Source organism: Mycteria americana, chromosome 2 (genome assembly GCF_035582795.1).
Source record: "Mycteria americana isolate JAX WOST 10 ecotype Jacksonville Zoo and Gardens chromosome 2, USCA_MyAme_1.0, whole genome shotgun sequence".
In the NCBI taxonomy this organism is placed as follows: Eukaryota; Metazoa; Chordata; class Aves; order Ciconiiformes; family Ciconiidae; genus Mycteria; species Mycteria americana.
In genome coordinates, this window is record NC_134366.1 from 73201151 (window position 1) to 73218589 (window position 17439).

Genomic DNA, 17439 nt, shown 5'->3' on the forward strand with positions numbered 1-17439 from the left:
AGGAGCTTTCACAGCTTTCCCCTCATTACTGATGACTGTCCAGTTATTTACAGTGCTGTCCTGAGCTACTGTCAGAATTAGGAGGCTATTAGGGGCTAGGATCATCTTCCTTTACCAAGATTCAGGGAATAGTCAGAGAAGGTGGGATGCCAAGTTCCATATTACTTCTTTGGAGGTTATAAACCCAGGCCATTTTCAAAAGGCAGAGGGGAGCATTTTCAGCTACTTTCAAGTTTTCTTCAACTTTTAAATAGCACCCAATTCCTAATTTATAAAAGAAAGCCAATATTTGGACCTATTTATTTCTGGTTATTGTAACTTTTCCTCTCCTTTCTCTTCTCTCGCCTTTGTTTTCTTTTTGGTACCAGTAAGAAATGATGGGCTTTACTTAAAGTGCAGGTTTGGGAATCAGGGATTTTGGGGTTTTTTTTCCCAAAGACTTCTTGTGCAGCCATAAATAAACATCTTATCCTCTACATCAGGTCTCACACCTGATAAAAGAACTTTACCTTTATATTTATCTACTTTACAGAGAGTTTCTTCTCTCCTTCTGCCTATGATTCTTGATTACTGACAATTTCAATCCATTCATCTCTCTAAAGTATTTGAGGATTTCAGGCTGAAAGGTGCAAGAGAAAAGCAAAGTATATTATTTTGTGGTAGAATGCTTTAATTAAAACATCATGCAATGGTTTCAAATAAACCACTCTTTCCTATGATCTACATTTAAGGTGCTTGTCTACCCTTATGCAGCAAGAGACAAGCTCTTCTCAAAGGTAAGTCGTATGAGGATCCTGACTTTAGCTGATGCTGTCAGGCCTGAGAGGAGCTTCCCTCTCCAATAATGGTAAAGGGAACGTAGGAAGTTTACCTGCTGCCTTTGTGAATATCTTCCTTTGTTATCTAGTCCCTAATATTAATTGTGTGCCTTATTTTGGCATCACTTGCCTCATTTTGGCAACCCCTCAAAATGCCAAGAAAAGCAGACTAGTAACTGAAAGAGAAAATGGTGGGTTGAGAAGTGTTCATTCCTTTTATTCACAGGGCTCTTCTAATGTTATAAAATACCAGGATTTTTCAGGCTCACCTGTAATCTTATTTGGGAAGATTTTCAAATGAAGCTGAATTAAATCAAGATCATAAGCCATGTGGCTGTGGTTTAGAAGACAGCCGGTTTTCTACCATCCATTTTAGAGTTTTGGCTGTGGCCCTATTCTGATTTTATTGCCTTCATCAGATTGCCACTTTTCCCTGCTGCAGGCAACAACTGCTTCATTTACTCAGCAGGGCCTCAATTTCCAAACAAGATCCAGCCTCTAAGCAGAACAAACTGTTCTAGCAATCATCCTAGAATTTCGCAGATGCAGACCACTTGCTACCAGTTCTGGTTTATTGCTGAAGCATCTCCTTTTATGGCTTCCCAAGGGATGCCTTCCATGGTGTACCCCCTACACTCTCTACCTTTCTTCTCCCTTGTTTATCATTGCTTCAAGAATCATGTCCATAGTTATGAAATAATGAAGGATTCATGGTTACATACGTACCTGTTCCACAAGTATGGAACAAGTTGTCTAACGGCAAGAAAATTCATTAACACTGTATACCCTATTCATTATAATAATCTAGTTTGCAAAGTCTTTTCATGGGTAAATGGACCTGAGAAACAGATGAGAGATTACACATTTGCTAACATATTAATACACATGAGCCTCACACAACAAGAAAACAAGGTCAACCTGCTGAGGCTAGTTTGCAGATTACCACAGACACATCAGATCTGGAAACAAATCCCACTGATTACGACAGCATGTGTTTTGCATATGGTGGAAATGCACATCTTTTACGCAGAGAGTTTTCAAGTATAGAAAACAATCTCATGGTTTTGTAGAGTTTGTTTTTTTTTTAAATAATGCTGACTTATTCATGAAACATTTGTGATTAAACAGTAAATATATAAATTCTTCCTGTTAGATTGTTGCAAATTATTACTTTTTTAATATGAGAACTGCCCCCATTTCTCTAAACATCTCTCAGACTGAGGACCAGTTATATCAAGATTTGTGCTGTGTAATATCTTTTTTAACTGTATGGAGCTATATACCCAGAATGTCATAGCTATAATTTTACAGGTAGTGACCTGTCTTTCCAGGAGCCTCCATTCACTTTCTCTGGATAAATTTCAGTACAATTTATGCTGTTTCTCTCACTGTGGACATTGTAAACTTTGTTTGCCTCCCACAAACAACCAGAATTTTAACATAAGCAAGCTTGGATGGCTGAAAAAACAAGGAAGGGTAAGAAGACAGTTGTGGGGAGGGAGAATAGCAGGCTAGAAACATTGAAAATACCGGCCTCAATTGAAAACTGGAGCTTTCTAGAATCAATGGCATTTGCACCCCATTGAGGTAAAAATTTTGGCACTCTCTTCATCCAACCATACTTAGGATCCCACAGCTGAACTTGTTAATGAAATTCCCTCTCACAGTTAAAAATAAAAAACCAAAAAATACTGAATATGAATGTGGAAGAAAGGCAATTTGATGTTTGTAATTATCGAGCTAAACTCCACGACCTGCTGAATGTATGCAAAATGGACTCTGGATGGTGTATATAAAAGTGGCATGTGCAGAGAATAAGAGCAAGTATTGAGACTTCTTTCTGGTAGAGCAAGTCATCATACAAGATCCCTACCATGAGCAACAAGGGGGCTTCACTGAAAGGTAAGACTTTTGCCATTCACTTGCTGATAACTTTTATATTTCTTTAAATTTAGATTGAATTAGGAAGTAACTGAAATGTAACAGCTCTAGAAACTGAGGTCTTTCAGACACCTAGTCTTCCAGTAGTGGTGCAACCTGCCTCCACCTCAAATGTTTAGTGTCCAAAGCTTGGAATTAGAAGGCAGCTTGATCCCTTTTTTACTGAGTCTTTTGTCTCCTAAGACTACCTTTGCATTGGGCAGTGTCACAGAAAATTGGCTTGAGGGATGTAACACCTGCACATGAAAGACTGGATCCAGACTGCTTTGCTACACCACTCAGAAGGCAATGACTAAAAGTCATTATCCGCAAGTCTAGAAGTGATGTAGTAATTTTGAAGTGAATGTTTTCATAACCATCTTCAACTTTCTAAGCCAACAATTCTCAGGTTTTCTTATTCATAGAATTATTCCCCAGAGTACGTTCCTAAATGCAGCATGTGGCATGTACCTTGTTCATAGGGGAGGAGGAAGGCTGACTTCAATACTGTGTAAATGCACTTTTCTTGAATTTAGAGCTAGAAAGAAACTTATCCCATGATAACATTAGGGACAGCTCTGCTGATTTATGGCGTAGACTTTTATTTAGCATTTAAAATAAGTCTAGTGAACCAATACAGGTAGCAGGCCAATTTCCAGAACTAAAACTCTCAGAGCAGAACAGTGTTCTTTGAATAAGTACATTCATTTACGAAATATTTGCTTTTAACTTTTTCCATTGTTTTTCTGTGCCTATTTTATTTCACTGAATGGAAAACTTGATTCTGTTAAGTTAATATTAAAAGTTTTAAACAGATGAGGTTTTGTGTTTTAGATAATGAGAAGTCCTCTATATCAGTTTCAGAAGCTCAGGAGAAAAGACAAAAGTACTGATTTCTTAGCAGTAGGCAATTTGGGGTTAAAATCTAAAGAGCAAAGCAGCACAGCTGCTGGAAATCTTCTGAAGAAACTCCCAGGACAATCAAAACCTTAAAAGAGTGACCTAACCACCCTCCCGCAAAATTAATTTAAACTCCAAATGTTTGCAAAGAAGAAGAGGACCTGTGGGAGGAGGAGGAGAAAAAAAAAAAGAAAAAAAAAGAGACCAATCTGTTTTCCAAACTTATATATCTGTGCAAATATAATTATGTACCTATATTTACACTGTGAAGAAGTTTGATTATTTCTTCCATTTATCACTATGTAATAAAGTCAGGCATAATAGTAAGAGACTTCGGAATACCATGTATGCTGCAACACAGGTTACCTTGTCTCCTCAAACTCTGTAGCAGGCTTTGCTATACAGTCAGGATGACAGAGGGGAAAAAAGATAACAGAATTACAGTGCTTCCTTCCTCCATCGATTTTCAGCAGCCAGTACAGGGGGTACTCTGAGCCATGTGACAGCACAGCCAAAATCACCCAGCATCTGGCTCTGACAGCTACTTCTAAATGCACATACAAGTCAATGTGATTCCATTTTGGTTTGTTTTAAATTTGAACAGGTTTGTTGCTGGTGGTCCTTCTGGTGTCCAACATGCTCCTGACAAAGGAAGGAGTGACCTCCTTGCCAATTTGCCCCAATGGATCTGTCAATTGCCAAGTTTCCCTTGGGGAACTTTTTGACCGAGCAGTTGAACTTTCACACTACATTCACTTCCTCTCTTCGGAAATATTCAATGAATTTGTAAGTACACTGTCTTTTCCTGAGAGCGAGAAAATATAAAAATGCAATTTAATACTTTTTAAGCACAAACATATGTTAACATAAAAAATCCTTCAATAAGTAAACAAATACGACTGCTGCACAGACAGTGATAGTCCCAATGGTGACCAAATCTGTGTATAGTGCTGACCATTGCTAAGATCCCCAACACTTCTGTCAAAAGATAGCATTTTCCCATCATTCTTTATCTGTGGGACAAGTTTGTGTTTGCTGTGTGCCAGTTTCACTCTAAAGACTCACCAGAAACTTTTGACCTTTACAGCATAAAAGCAGTGATAGAAGCAATGGAACAACAAGTAGTTAATACAGTGTTTGAATCATAGAATGGTTTGGGTTGGAAGGGACCTTAAAGATCATCTAGTTCCAACCCTCCTGCCATGGGCAGGGACACCTTCTACTAGACCAGGTTGTTCAAAGCCCCATCCAACCTGGCCTTGAACACTTCCAGGGATGGGGCATCCACAACTTCTCTGGGCAACCTGTTCCAGTGCCTCACCACCCCCACAGTGAGGAATTTCTTCCTTATATCTAATCTAAATCTACCCTCTTTCAGTTTAAAGCCATTACCCCTTGTCCCATCACTACATGCCCTTGTAAATAGTCCCTCTCCAGCTTTCTTGTAGGCCCCTTTCAGGTACTGGAAGGCTGCTATAAGGTCTCCCCAGAGCCTTCTCTCCTCCAGGCTGAACAACCCCAACTCTCTCAGCCTGTCTTCAAAGCAGAGGTTGTCTAGCCCTCTGATCATCTTCATGGCCCTCCTCTGGACTCACTCCAACAGGTCCATGTCCTTCTTATGTTGGGACACAGTACTCCAGGTGGGGTCTCATGGGAGCGGAGTAGAGGGGGAGAATCACCTCCCTTGGCCTCCGGGTCACGCTTCTTTTGATGCAACCCGGAATATGGTTGGCTTTCTGGGCTCCAAGCACACATTGCTGGGTGATGTTGAGCTTCTCATTGACCAACACCCCCAACTCCTTCTCCTCAGGGCTGCTCTCAATCCAGTCTCCACCCAGCCTGTATTTGTACTTGGGATTGCCCTGACCCATGTGCAGGACCTTGCACTTGGCCTTGTTGAACCTCATGAGGTTCGCACGGGCCCACCTCTCAAGCCTGTCAAGGTCCCTCTGGATAGCATCCCTTCCCTCCAGTGTGTCGACCACACCACACAGCTTGGTGTCATCATCAGACTTGCTGAAGGCGCACTCAATCCCACTGTCCATGTCACTGACAAAGATGTTAAACAGCACCGGTCCCAACACCGACCCCTGAGGAATGCCACTCGTCACTGGTCTCCACTTGGACATTGAGCTGTTGACCACAACTCTTTGAGTGTGACCATCCAGCCAATTCCTTATCCACTGAGTGGTCCATCTGTCAAATCCATGTCTGTCCAATTTAGAGACAAGGATGTCGTGTGGGACAGTGTCAAATGCTTTGCACAAGTCCAGGTAGATGACATCAGTTGCTCTTCCCTTATCCACCAATGCTGTTGAATTGAAGCTCTTCTTACTTACCTGTTTCAATAATGCCTGTCCTTCCTGATCTGCAGGATGAACGCTACGGTCAGGGCCGGGGTTTTATTAAAAAAGCTGTTAATGGCTGCCACACTTCCTCCTTAACCACTCCTGAAGATAAGGAGCAAGCTCAGCAGATTCATGTAAGTCCCATTTCTAATGTCAATCAGTGTGAGATAGAGTGCGGGGAGGAGGAGAAGAGAGAGGGTTAAGGAACAGAAAGGCAGCAGATAGAGAGAGAGGCAAATTAGCTCAATCGGAATAAAAAAGCCAGGAAAAGGAAAGCACCAAAAAGCCAAGCCAAGTTGATTTAACATTTGCTGATACTAAGTTACAGACTATACAGAATATCTAAGTACCGGTAACTTTTGTCTTCCCTTCCTTTTCCTGTATGTTACATTCAGTCATTTCATCTTATTTCCAGTTACAATATAACCTTATGGAGCAATGCCAGTTACCGTGCTTGTACAGTACTGAGAACACTACAACCTTTGAACATTATCTTAAAACACCTTATACACAATTATTATATTAACAAACATAAAAATACATTGGCTATATAGTGAATACTGTATGTAGGCAGAGGTAAATAGTTTTCCAGTAACTGAAAACACTGACATTACTAAACAAATGCTAAATAGATATTCTTGCTGTTACCAGTAGGCAAAAGTGGTCACATCATCATCCAAATACAAAGACTCTGGTGCGAAATACTGCAAAATACTTGTAAAGAGAAACATGCTACATACATCAATTTAATTATTATAAACTTAAGGGAAGATGAAGATAGTTTTGTTCAGCCTATGCTCACAGATACAATTTGAAAATACTCTGGAGAAAAAAATAAGCACAGGTGTATGAATGGGGGTATGCCAGGGAGAAATCTTTATCAGGTTCATGGTGACAATATCCTTGCAATCACAGTATTGCCATCTTCTTAGTATGTCATTCAGAAATTCTATTGGGAGCAATAGAATTCACAGCCCTGGGTACATAACAAGTCTGACTGTGTTCAGATCCAGTGCATCTAGCAAAGAAGAAACGGGTGAATACTACCATAACCATAAGACTTACGAATTTTTATTGCCCACAAGAAAGGACACTTTTTAAAACCAGAGAGCTATTGGTGGAAGCACCATTGTTCAAAAGGGAGCACAGATGAGTTACGTAGAGGCAATAAAAGCTACTTAGTGGTTTACCATAATGTGCACCTTCCATTCAGTACTAAACTTTTTTAAAAAAAAAATCATTGGATTTTAAAATGTTCATCAAAAATCAGATAAGGAGTCATGTTTTTTTTCAAAGAGATGAAACACAGTTGTGCTTGCTAGTTTTTAACATGGAGAGGGTTTAATGATATTTTCCATTACAATATTGTAACTGTTTGTGCTAATATTGTAAAACATCATGAAAACAACGACAAACTTCAAAAATGCAATTGCACAGAGGTATCTAAGACAGGGCTATAAGGCACATTCAGTGGTAGGTCCTGGAATAAGTTCCCAAAACTCTATGTCTGAGGACACTGCTCTAAATGCCTCCTAACACTGCCAGTATTTAGCCTTCCTATTTTAACTGCCTTTTCTTAATGTGGGTGAGCAGCATGAAGACCTACTGAATTTAGTACTGGGAGTGCTGCGCTCCTGGAATGATCCCCTGATCCATCTGGCCTCTGAAGTACAAAGAATAAAAGAAGCTCCAGACACCATCCTCTGGAAGGCTGTAGAGATTGAAGAACAAAACAAGCGGCTTCTAGAAGGAATGGAGAAAATAGTTGGGCGGGTAAGTATGAGGTCCTTAACGTCCTTCCAGCCTGTTGCTGTAAGGAAGACACATACAGTGATAAGCCCTCCCTAGCTGGAATAGGAAAGGAAACAGTAGATGTGAAGGAAAAAAAGGGAGCCAAGATAGCTGAATCTAAGAACTTTTCAGCTTTCTTCTTTCAGCTTTCTTTTCTTCTGCCATCTTGCAACTTCTAAAGAGACAATGTGATGTGACTGGCATAGCATAATCCAGCGTACTCCCAGTCCTGCTTCAAGGGAAGGTGTAATCATCAGGACTGGTAATCATCATTTTATCTTTGAGTATTTTGAATTTGCAATCCTGAGTTTTTAAGGATGCGTCTGTGTTTTTCACATGCACATATTTATATGTAAGTTTTAGCATATTTATACACATCTGTGTACATATAGGTATTGTGTATAGGTTTCAGAAACAGACTGTATTTAAAACTGTTCTGGAAGTCTGGACTATTGGAAAGATGTGGCATACAGCAAAGTAATCATGATATCTTTCATTTCTCTTTTCGCACCATACCTCTGAACTCTGGCTCTGACTTGGTTCCCCCTACACTTGTAAGGTTAGACAACAAGGCTGTTGTCTGACAAAACCATACTCAAATACCCCTTGTTATCAGTAATTGATTGAAAGCTTTCCTGAATAAAATCAGCTCTAGCTTGTTTATTTTTAAAGGGGCCTCTGTTAGTCCCCGAATACGTCATTCTGAATCCTGAATATATCAGTCCCTGAATATATCATAACAAGAGGTTCTGACTGTACTGGCTTTTGCTTAGGCTCTGAACAGTTGAACAGCATTAAGAGTGCCACCATCACTGTATCCACCACTTTCCACTGGATCACTCATGGTCTCTCTCTCTTTCAGTTAGGTGTCTCTTTACTCAGAAACCTTCCAGGCCACAAATGCATTTAACATTGTAATCAAATACATCACTATCTGATATCCACGTGTAAAAAGGGTGCAGGTGAGGATCCAAGATAACAGCAGAAGTCAGGTGCTGCTACAGTTATCCTGTCATGACCTTCTCATTCACATTATTTACAGAAGGAGGTTGAAGACAAGACTGGCAAATTCATTAGTGTCAAACCACGTTTTTGAGTGATAGTAGGTCTATCTTTTTTTTTTTGTCTGTTGCTTAAACTGAGTGATAGAGGCTCCACAGGTACTTTCCTATGTGCTTTTACAACATACAACTAGTGGGAAATAAGGAAGATGAACAAGCACCAATAGGCACAGACTTCCTTCCTGCTATGAAAGGTAGATTTCTGTGATATGAGAAAATTAATGATTGTCTCTTTCAAACAAGGAGACCTAAACCAATCTTCACCTCAGATACTAACTCACTACATGAGTTCCTACACTTAGCTTTCTAACATTAGAGCTCACTGTATCACTCAGCATTTTAATTTTTTTTTTTAATGGAATCTGAGGTACAGTACATCTGAAGATGTATGAACAGTACATTTGTCTGGTAACATGTTCTTGAAGCTGCATGTATCAGAGAGATTACCTAAGAGATGGGCCGAGACAAAGCTGGAGATACACACAAAGAAGTTCTCGGAACAAGTGCTAACAAAGATTTCAAGGTGGAGGGAACCAAAGAGGGTTGTCACTGATGAGTCCATGCATGAAGGAAGGTTTGATTTCTCTGAAGGAAGGTTTGATTTCTCTGCAAAGTCAGATTCCACTGGACATTAGTTAACACACTAGTTCTCTTAAAACACTACTGACACAGTTAAGCTTTTTACATATTTTAGAGAAATAAACTGGAAAATCTGACAAATTCATTCAAAATCAGCACGAAGATACAGAACATTATACAGAATAGTGGGAACCATAACAGGAAACACTTTACAAGCCACACACTAGTAGCAACTAGCATTCCTCAAGGCAAATATTTTAAATGCTCTGTTCTACATCCAGTCAGATTCACTATCATTTACTACTGTATCATTTTGTGTCTTTAGGTTCATTCCGGTGAGATCGGAAATGAAGTTTACCCTCAGTGGGAAGGCCTTCCATCCCTGCAACTCACTGATGAGGACTCCAGACTCTTTGCCTTTTACAACCTGCTGCATTGCCTCCGCCGAGATTCCCACAAAATTGACAACTATCTCAAGCTTCTGAAGTGCCGCCTAATTCACGATAGCAATTGTTAAGTACACATGGGCCTAAACACTTACTGGAATCATTCATCATAGTGTTCTTGTTGCTTTGCCACTTTCACTGCCAACTGTATGAAAAGTCACACTGTACAGTATCAGGATCATCAGTAACTTTCAGGCATGTTTGTGTGAATTCTGGCTGCAACTATTAGCACCATTTATCTTGGTGTTTTAAAATGTTATAAATTACTTGTATGACAAGAATACACTTTTCTGTCTAATCTCCTCACCTAGTAGCATTTCAGTGATAACCAGATCATGCAGATACAAATAAAAATGTTATTAAATCCAAAAGTGCATAACACTGAGTGGTATCAGTGAATGAAAAATAGCTGGTATGGTTTACACCTTTAGCAGTAGCTTCTCTTTTTGGATCTCGGTCTCCAGTTACTGATGACAGGATATCTTACTTCCATTGCTCTTTACCCAGCCTCCAAAAAAGAGGCGGGGGGGGGAGGAAGGAAGGACATCAAAAAGCAGATTAATCACCTATTACACTAAACTACCCTAAACTAAAAGCATGGTCTGAAATCCAATCTACTTGGATCAATGCTTTTACTCTGTACAAAAACTGCCTGGGTAAGGGAGAGAAAGATAAGAAATCCATCTTGGCTAACATAGCCATTGATTCCCCATGCTGTCCACAGAGAAAGAAGACACATCTGGAATTTTAAGGACAGAGATGCAGGTATATCTACGTCTCTACTGACTACTTGGAGAAGAGGCATTTCCAAAGGAAGGTTCATTATCTTTGTGGTGGCTATCTGAGGGCAAAAGAACCAATAGGTTTCAGTAGGTCCCAATAGGAAATGCTGGGCACCTATATCATATCCACCTACCCTTCACGTTCCTCACAAGTGATGTGGTGGTTGCAGTTGCTCAGAAAACTTTCAAGCTATAAAAAGGCACTAGCTGAGCTAAGGTGTCTGCTGTCCTAAACCCAAAGTGTCTCCATTCACTTTGGGTTTAGTCACACTCAAAGTTTTTAGGGCACTCATTTCAAAACACGATGGTTAAACATCAGAAAATGGGAGAGATCAAAACAATTGACTACTTTTGAAAAAAATCTGGCTTAGTAAGTAAACATGACAAGTAAGAAGCCAAATAGCAGCTGGAGCAATTGACCATATCTATATACTGTCTTTGTAAGCCACAAACAAACTCGGCTTTGGCTTCATCACACAGCTTCAGCAGACAGGAGCTTAACTTCAAATTAGCTCCTCATGGGTTTGGCTTCCCACTAGACAAGCCTGCTGCATTGCTCCAGAGTTGAGCCAGCTTGGAGGAAGAGTGAAACATCAGAGAAGATGGGTTTGAGGGCTTAAGCCTCTCATTACCATAACAGAATAAGCACAGCCATAAAAGGTATTTATGTAAGAGATTATCTAATACCAACTCCTAGAAAGGTCTCATTTTAGCCATCTTTATAAGGATGTAATGATAATTGCATTTCTAACTATGTATATATACATATAATGGCCTTTTATTCTCTTAATGTTTTCAATTATTGATTGCCTCAGGCTCTATCTGGATAAGTATATACTAAGTCCATTTTTTATATATATAAAATCAGCTGTACAGCAATCAAATTCCTTGTTGGACAGTCATAACTGACATCTTTCATAAGCTCTGAAACGCACAAAACTTGGGGCATATGCAACAGCAGTTTAACAACACACAGCTGTACACCACCACAGTCAAGGTAGAAAATGGGTAAAATTTGCCAGGCAAAATGCAAGTGCCCAGACTAGAATTTAATCTGATCATAATATTCTATTTTCTGTTATAATGCCAATGGGAAAAAAAGCATTTTAAAGGGAAAAAAGAAAAAAATATCCTTTGTAATTATCACAAGTGCTTAGAATTACAGTGTGAGTTCTTATTCAAAAGAAAACATGAATAATGGGACTACTCTGTATTGAGCTGGAAAAACGATTATGTCTCGCTGAGTAAACTCCTACCTCAGAATCTCTTTAGAATTCAAAAGCAACTTGATTAATAAGGCAGACATTCATAATTTTACACTTACATGACTAGATCTAAAACAATGACTTTCATTAACTGCTTAAAAATTACAGTGCTAAACCAATTGTTTAAAACTTGCATGCACTGGCTTTATTATAGCCTGTTTTAGTACAATTATGAGTTTTTAATTTCATAAAGAAAGATAGAAGAGAATGACAAAAAAATATTCTAAACAACTGAAAAGCTATCTGGTTTGCAGCTGTTTAGCTAAAGGGGTATTTAAAAGTGATCTGGTTAATATTCTGAGTCATCACAGCTGCCACAGAGACAGAAGGACGTCGAACCCTATGAGCATATTCAAAGCTACACCTTCATTGTCAAGCGCCCTGGCATGGACAATGCCTTCAGACTCTGAATGTTCAAGCCACAATATAGCCCAATTGGCGATTCTCTTTTTTTCAGTTGCTAATAGGAAAAATACATTTTTATCTCACTAATATTTTGTTAATTAGTCCATGATTGTAAGACCTGAGCAACTATTGCCTTTCGTCCAATAAAAATAATTACATAGCCAATCTCTTATTTTATACAAAACTGAATTTAGAACAAGCATGTTCTTTTTAATTGAAAGAAGCTGATATCAATAAGAGGGTTTTTTCCACGTGTATTAACTTCTGGCTATTTCAGGTTTCCAGCATTCAAATGGCTAGTTTTCTAATTATTTATTCAATACCCAAATCAGCAATATTTAAATCTCTGCTGGTTTCTTTACTTCTGTTTAAGATTGCTTAGTGATAGGAATGGAAAGGAAAGGCCCACATGGCTGAAATACAGGCTCAGTTCCGTTCCCTTTGAAAATGATACTTAAGCTTCCATAGATGGCACTAAATTTAAGATAAGACCTCGTAACACCAAATCTAAATGGTATGAAGTTCAAACCAATTCATCACTGACAGCATTTATCACTGAACACAATCAAAGCAATAGAGATATGCAAAATAAAAATCTAACTTGCTATTCATGACTTGTGTCTGGACTCAGACTATATCCAACCATTAGAGCAAACAGAAATAATTTTGAGGATGATTTTAAAGCCAATAAGGGAAGATTTTACTGACAGTATATGCCACTTGGAATCAGCTGCTTAATTAGTAATGTGATTTTTTTCTTTTTTTCTTTGGAGATCCTACAAAAGCCTCCAATGGTTTAACTCCTAGCAGGAAAAAGAAGAGACTATACCTTGGCAACTCATCTGTACAATGCAGTTTACCTTCACAATATTATTTCAAAGGCAATACACAATTCTAATAACAAGGGATACAGTGTAGAAACCACACCTATCTTCTAGGTTGAATTTCTGAAGAACAGAAATTCTCTGAGGGCTACATTTTAAACTGAGTCTGCTTATTACAAATGAAATGTATACAAACAGCAAATTATGTCAGAGATGTAAACTCAGTAATCATACTTATGTATATATCCATACACTATAGAAATCAAATACTACAATCATGCATGGGAATAACATCACAGGCATACACATTCCCACTGAAATTACTGGGTTTACTGATCTGTAAAGCTATTTACATATATGACTATTTCTATCTCAAGCTCTTAATGACTTGTGCCTGCAAATTACATTGGTAAATCTTGAAGACTGAAGCTGAGCCTCAATGTTCAATTCAATTGAAATTTAAGACTGACTATCCACAGGTTTATATTAAGTGTTAAAAAGAGGTTTAATACTAGTTTTAAAACATAATGATACCTTTTTGAAGTTCCTTATGCTCATATCCATCTTTAGGAATGAAGCTAAATTCAAATAACATCAGTCTTGGAAAACAGTAGGAATGTCAGCCATAGTTTTCCAACATTTTTTTCCCCAAACAACTCAATGACTATCGGGTAACATTTCAACAATATCTACTATCATTGGGATTTTAAGGCTATATTTAGATATATCCCCACATAATTGAACATTAAAAAAAAGCGATTTTTCATTTCCTTTCATGTATTCAACTATGAGGAGGAAATGAAAACAGATGAGTAATGGTGCCTAATGTCCTCTGAATTATATCTTTTTTCCATACAGGTGAAAGCAGTACAAACTGCCCTTATCTTTGGTGAAAAAAAGGTTCAGACTTCTCCCATTTTCTTTGATTTTTTTTTTTTTTTAAGGTCCCACAGAAAGATTCTGTGGAACACGCAGAAAATACAATGCCATTTTAAAGGAAAATATAGAGTCCACCTTTCAATCTACAATTTTATTGTGCATTGAGGGAAAAAACAAACCCTGTTGCTTACTTTGTCACTAATTCTCTTTCATACCACCATGTTTATGCTCTTTTAATCATGAAAGAAGCACTAGAATCTCATGCTAACATTCTGGTTTTTTGGGACGAATAAGTTGTCATGGCATACTGCCTTCTAATTCATGTGTCCAAAAGAGAATTGCAGGATATAATAACTTTTTGTTCCTTTCCTCATGAAGGAGTTCTGATGTTCTTTCATTGAGTGGTAACATTTTATATTAGTATTGGCCAGTCCACATCATCTTATTTTTCTTCCTCAGTACACAGTGAGAGTGGTAACAAACTAAGTGAAAGGAGATTATAGAAAGACTTTCAAGGTCACAGAAACACTTGGTCTCTGCCTCAAGAAGTACTGATGTATAGATAGATGAATGCTCATTTCCTATTTACTATTGACACTGAGCCTCACTAAAAGTCCTAAGGACATGTCTTGGACAGAGCCCTTTACTGGGAATTCCTATATTTCACAACCATTTAAAAAAGGATGGCATAGACACTAGTCAAAATTTGTTAAAGAACACTTTCACAACAAACACTTCTTTACATTTTATCCAGTTTGCTACCAGAAAGTGCTCTGCCAAGCATAAAAATGAATAATATTTACCGACAATATTTAATAATAGTAGTCCCTCAAAAATTCACTTTTCCTGTCAAACATCACCACACTAATTATGGGAACACTTTTCCCTTTTTAATAAATGATAGGGTTCATTACACTGAAGAGTTCAGATCACTTATTAATTCACGAGTGACAGTGTGAGTCATCAAAAATGCTAAGAGCACTCACTCTAGCATATCAAAGAAGCTATGAATCTCATATCATTTGTACCATATACCACATGTTGCAAAGGAGTTTGCAGAATACAAAATACATAACATGCATGTGCACTCAATGAATAGGAATTAGTTTGTGCACTAAGTGACTAACTCTAAAAATATTCCCATTTACTGATGGAGTTTTTTTCACTATCAAGTTGACTACCTCCCTCCAGCTTTCAATGCCAAATAAGTCAGAAGTTAATGAAGAATATTATATTTTTTACAGTATTATCAGAATTACCAGACCCACACTCATCAACCAAGTCACCATTACTGTACACTAACACAGAACAAAAAAAGGGTCCCTTCCCAGCAAGGTCCTGCTCTGTTTACTTATAATTCAAACAAGCAGGAATCAGAAGTATGCAAAGTGTGGTATATAACATAGCTTGTCTCTCTGACATTCTTTTCACTCTATTGTTAAGGTAGAAATAATTCCTGAAATATATGTATAGATATTATTGTACTTACCTTTATTGACTTCATGTTTGAAAGCACTGTGCATGGTTTGCAGGATTAGGCCAATAAGCATACATGACAATAGGCCTTTTCTTTAGCCAGATGATTGAAATAACAATAATCTTCCCCAGGAGCCATTCTTGGGAGATTTCCAGCCTGATTTCATGGACAAAAATAGTTCATATAGCTCAAAAAACTTTCCAATCCTTTTGATGATTATTCAAGCCTAACTAAAGCCTCAGAACCTTTTGGATGTTCCAACATCCTAGACCTACAGCACAAGTACTATGACTTAATATGACAAAAGCTACTTGAATTAATTTGATTTGCATGGTATCTTCATGAGACATATGCAATAGACACCATGGGTCCTCATGTCAAATCTAATGCAATAAGCAGCTCAGCAATTCTTTAAAGTGGCTTTTGTGTTATTTGCAAGGAATCTGTTCTTCTGTGTCCCTGTTGCATCAAAGTGAGAAAATAAAAAAGATCCTGTTCTTTATCATCTTGTACTAGAAAATACTTCATCATATTAGAAAATTCTCTCATGGACCCTCAAGGGCCATGTGAAGGAAGAAAGTGCAATGCACAGCCTGAGTTTATTGAAAGATTAGGTTTTGATGGATGGCACCATGAAAAATGTAAAGCAAAAGCAACAGAAATGGTTTGCAAGAAGTTTAGGATACCCATTTATTTTTATTTTCACTTGAGATTCCATTTAAGTGAAAGTAAGGTTTAGGTGAATATAAGACATGAGAGACTCATACAAAAACAAATCTTGAAGCTTTTAATACAGCGGTAGATAGCAGCATTGTTCTGCAAAAGATGTGTTCTTTCCCCTAGACAACCCTCCTTGTGCATGTCATAACTCACAAAAGAAAAAAAAGGTTCACTACTGCTCTGAGATGGAAAAGTTACCTGTGTAATTTATATCATGCACATCACCTTAGTATCAAAGCATGACATACCTGGTATAGCCTCTTTATCAAACGGATTATGAATTCTGTCTTGACCTAAATTAAGGGTAATATTATATATCTATTGTCATGGCATAAATCTAACTGGGGACAAAACAGTTCAAGCTACAGTCTTGAACATGCCTAACACATTTTAGAGAGATGGTCAAGAAATACCACATGCTCTCTCCTCCAAAGCATGCACTGAATCATAGAATCATAGAATGCTTTGGGTTGGAAGAGAGCGTTAAAGTTCATGTAGTCCAACCCCTCTGCAACGGGCTGGGACATCATTCACTGGATTAAATTGCTCAAAGCCCTCTCCAACCTGACCTTGAACGCTTGTGATGATGAGGTATCCACAACTTCTCTGGGCAACCTGTTTGAGTACCTCACCACCCTCACTGTAAACAATTTCTTCCTTTTATCCAATCTAAATCTACCCTCTTACAGTTTAAAACTGTTGCCCCCTGTCACTACAGGACAAGACTCCCCCGTTATAGACTGAAAGGCTGCAGTAAGGTCTCCCCGGAGCCTTCTCTTCTCAAGGCTGAACAACCCAAACTCTCTCAGCCTTTCTTCACAGGAGACGTGTTTCAGGTCTGCGATCATTTTTGTGGCCCTCCTCTGGACCTGCTCTAACAGGTCTATGTCTTTCTTGTACTGGGCACCCCAGAACTGGACACCCCAGAGCTGGACACCCCAGAGCTGGATGCAGTACTCCAGTCTCACAAGAGCAGGGTAGAGGCAGAGAATCACCTCCCTCGACCTGCTGGCCATGCTTCTTTTTATGCAGTCCAGGATACAGACAGCTATGGTGTTTGTGCAGAGTGTGATTGGCTTTCTAGGCTGCAAGCACACATTGCTGGCTCGTGTCCAATTTTTCAACCACCAGTATCCCCAAGTCCTTCTCCGTGGGGCTGCTCTCAATCCATTCATCCCCCAGTCTGGATTGATGCTGGGGATTGACCTGACTCAGGTGCAGGAC

General features: G+C 38.6%; 1 protein-coding gene across 1 annotated transcript; it reads left to right on the top strand.

Moving 5' to 3' along the window:
- The first annotated feature begins 2692 nt into the window (after nucleotides 1-2692).
- Nucleotides 2693-9934, top strand: PRL (prolactin). Its single transcript, XM_075495615.1, has 5 exons — nucleotides 2693-2720; nucleotides 4243-4424; nucleotides 6013-6120; nucleotides 7580-7759; nucleotides 9743-9934. Exons 1-5 carry the CDS (start codon nucleotides 2693-2695, stop codon nucleotides 9932-9934), a joined length of 690 nt encoding a protein of 229 aa, XP_075351730.1.
- The last annotated feature ends 7505 nt before the right edge of the window (nucleotides 9935-17439 follow it).

Bases quoted from the DNA above. Each gene is read 5' to 3' on its own strand.
- PRL (XM_075495615.1), top strand. From the start codon at position 2,693: ATGAGCAACAAGGGGGCTTCACTGAAAG. The intron at 6,121-7,579 runs GTAAGTCCCATT...GTGGGTGAGCAG, and splicing joins AGCAAGCTCAGCAGATTCAT to CATGAAGACCTACTGAATTT. The intron at 7,760-9,742 runs GTAAGTATGAGG...TTGTGTCTTTAG, and splicing joins TGGAGAAAATAGTTGGGCGG to GTTCATTCCGGTGAGATCGG.